General features: G+C 44.9%; 1 protein-coding gene across 1 annotated transcript; it reads left to right on the plus strand.

Annotated features, from left to right (window-relative positions):
* The first annotated feature begins 318 nt into the window (after window positions 1-318).
* Window positions 319-2,829, plus strand: LOC104947390 (dual specificity mitogen-activated protein kinase kinase 4-like). Its single transcript, XM_010773390.1, has 6 exons — window positions 319-984; window positions 1,495-1,669; window positions 1,855-1,974; window positions 2,051-2,170; window positions 2,260-2,311; window positions 2,428-2,829. Exons 1-6 carry the CDS (start codon window positions 839-841, stop codon window positions 2,592-2,594), a joined length of 780 nt encoding a protein of 259 aa, XP_010771692.1. The 5' UTR covers window positions 319-838; the 3' UTR covers window positions 2,595-2,829.
* Window positions 2,830-2,844: the final 15 nt, after the last annotated feature.

The raw sequence follows: 2,844 nt of genomic DNA on the forward strand, positions 1-2,844 counted from the left end.
GGTCAACATGTCCGTTAAAGTTAAAATCTTCCGGACAAAATTTGAAAAGTGCCGGTCAGAGGTCTTCTTTGTTATTTATTGAGCATTAAAACAATTTGATAATGACTCTATATAATAATATAAGAATCAGCTGATCTCTGAGCAGGAGACGTGGGGAGAGGGAGGCGGGGCTATTTCATTGCTATCAGAAAATGATTGTATAGAGGCGTACACACGGAGCCGTTTGCCCCCCCAGAGTGTTCCGTTTGCAGATCTATCCACCTTGGGACCCGTTATCGTTTGTGGGGTCCGTTTCTATTGTTTTGTTATGGCCTCGTGTAAATGAAAGGGCTATACGCAAGAGAAACTATGCCGATCCAACCCGTTTTGTTCTCGTGTAAACGGGGTCTTAAACTCTCGTGTGCATTAACAGCTGGCCGACACTGTGGACCTGTCTTCAATTAGAATCAAGTGCTTTCTAAGTGTTGGGTCACTTTGATATTTTTAGGGAACTGTTCAGTGTTTGGACAGGGATTTCCAATATTTGCCTTTTTATTTCAGCAACAACAATTCTAATAAGTTAATTAATTCTATATTTTGGATGAAAAAGTAGAAGGAACTGGTGCAGTTCGGGAGCATTGGGAACCCCTGCCCCCCCGACACCTTGCCTGTATTCATGCATGTGTATTTCCACTGATCTTGAGATACCCCAAAGGTCAGGTTAAGCCTGGATCATGTTGATGCCATGTGCTGGCATGAATTTGTTAATATCGCTTATTGCACACCCGTAAGGGATTATCTCTCATGTGTGAGTCCCTGAGCTGAGCCACGTTGTGTGAAACTGTCGCAGTGTGTGTGCATGTTGTGGGATTCTGGATCGCTTTCTTCCCTTCTGCCTCCAGGTAAACGAAAAGCTCTGAAGCTGAATTTCGCCAACCCTCCAGTGAAAGCGGCCTCCAGGCTCCCGCTCCATCCAACCGCCCCCCCTTTCCAGAATCCTCACATGTAAGTTTCCTCTGGGCCACTGTCTCTGAATTTTCTGCAGGTCTTAGAAACACAATTTTTTAGTAATGCAATTACAGATGGATTCAATAATGAAACAATGAAAACAAAGTAAAAGTTTACAAACCGAGCTTATTCCTTTTTCAGATCCCCATTAGTTTTCTTATCTTCTAAAACAGGGTTGTTAGCTTGTTGCTAACACGCCTGTTGCCAGGAATAGCAACAACAACCAATCACTTCTAGCTGATACAGCAACCTATTGAACCCTGATTGGTATATCTCACTTTTCCCTCTCCTGCTTCCTAATGTTTGCCAATGAAGACAGGAAGTGATCCGTAGCAACTTTCCTCATTTCCTCATACCCCCACTCCTATCAGAGGGTCCAATCACATAAGAAAGCTTGGATTAAAAAGGATCCATTAGCTTCACATTCACTGATGAATCATGTCATATCCACAGTCACGACTCTCTCCCTTCCTGCTAATCTGTCTTATGTCACCTGGTCTCCTCCAGAGAGCGTCTACGCACACACAGCATCGAGTCATCTGGGAAGCTGAAAATCTCTCCGGAGCAGCACTGTGACTTTACAGCAGAGGACCTCAGGGACCTTGGGGAGATTGGGCGCGGAGCCTACGGTTCTGTCAACAAGATGGTACACAAACCCACGGAACAGATCATGGCTGTCAAGGTGAGACACAGACAGACAGACAGACAGACAGAGAGAGAGAGAGAGAGGCGGAGAGACATACAGAAGATTATTGTGTGTGTGTGTGTGTGTGTGTGTGTGTGTGTGTGTGTGTGTGTGTGTGTGTGTGTGTGTGTGTGTGTGTGTGTGTGTGTGTGTGTGTGTGTGTGTGTGTCTCTCTCTCTCAGAGGATCCGCTCCACGGTGGATGAGAAGGAGCAGAAGCAGCTGCTGATGGATCTGGACGTGGTGATGAGGAGCAGCGACTGTCCCTACATCGTCCAGTTCTACGGGGCTCTCTTCAGAGAGGTCAGTTGACCCGAGCAGCACTAATGTGGAGACCACCATCCTGACATCCTCTCAATAACCTCTGACTCTGTTTCAGGGCGACTGTTGGATTTGTATGGAACTTATGGCTACCTCATTAGACAAATTCTACAAATATGTATATTGTGCATTAGATGACGTCATTCCAGAGGAAATATTAGGCAAAATAGCATTAGCGGTGGGTAGACATCATTTTCCTCCTACTTATGATTTTACACCAAACATATGACGGGAACAGAAGTGACGTTTTTATTTTGTCTCTAACAGACCGTTAAAGCACTGAACCACTTGAAAGAAAATTTGAAAATTATTCACAGAGGTAAGTATTTTTCTTATATATAATAGACATAAGTACAAAGGTATTTAATGTCAGCACAATATTTTGGTCATTGTTAATATGAACACATTTCAATTTTTCCTTTCTGTCATGTTAAGACATCAAACCCTCCAACATTCTAATGGACCGGACAGGAAACATCAAGCTGTGTGACTTCGGCATCAGCGGGCAGCTGGTGGACTCCATCGCCAAGACCCGAGACGCCGGCTGCAGGCCCTACATGGCGGTGAGACATGGCACCCATTATTATCTCTACCACATGTAAATTAACTCACGCTGTTAAAAAACAATAACACTAACAAACCAAAGCGGCTTACATACACCTCAGTAGCATAGACATGCCCAGATGCCTATTTGGGGCTAAGTATCTTGCCCAAGGTCGCCTCGACATGTGACTGCAAGGGATTGAACCGCTGACCATTTGCCTGTTCAGCCTCTGAGCCACAGTTGACCCCCCCTTTGTCACTAATGGTAATTTTCCACTGCAGGACCTTGCACGGCTTAGTACGGTATGG

Source organism: Notothenia coriiceps, unplaced genomic scaffold (assembly GCF_000735185.1).
Source record: "Notothenia coriiceps isolate Sejong01 unplaced genomic scaffold, NC01 NC01_scaffold00012538, whole genome shotgun sequence".
Lineage (NCBI taxonomy): Eukaryota > Metazoa > Chordata > Actinopteri > Perciformes > Nototheniidae > Notothenia > Notothenia coriiceps.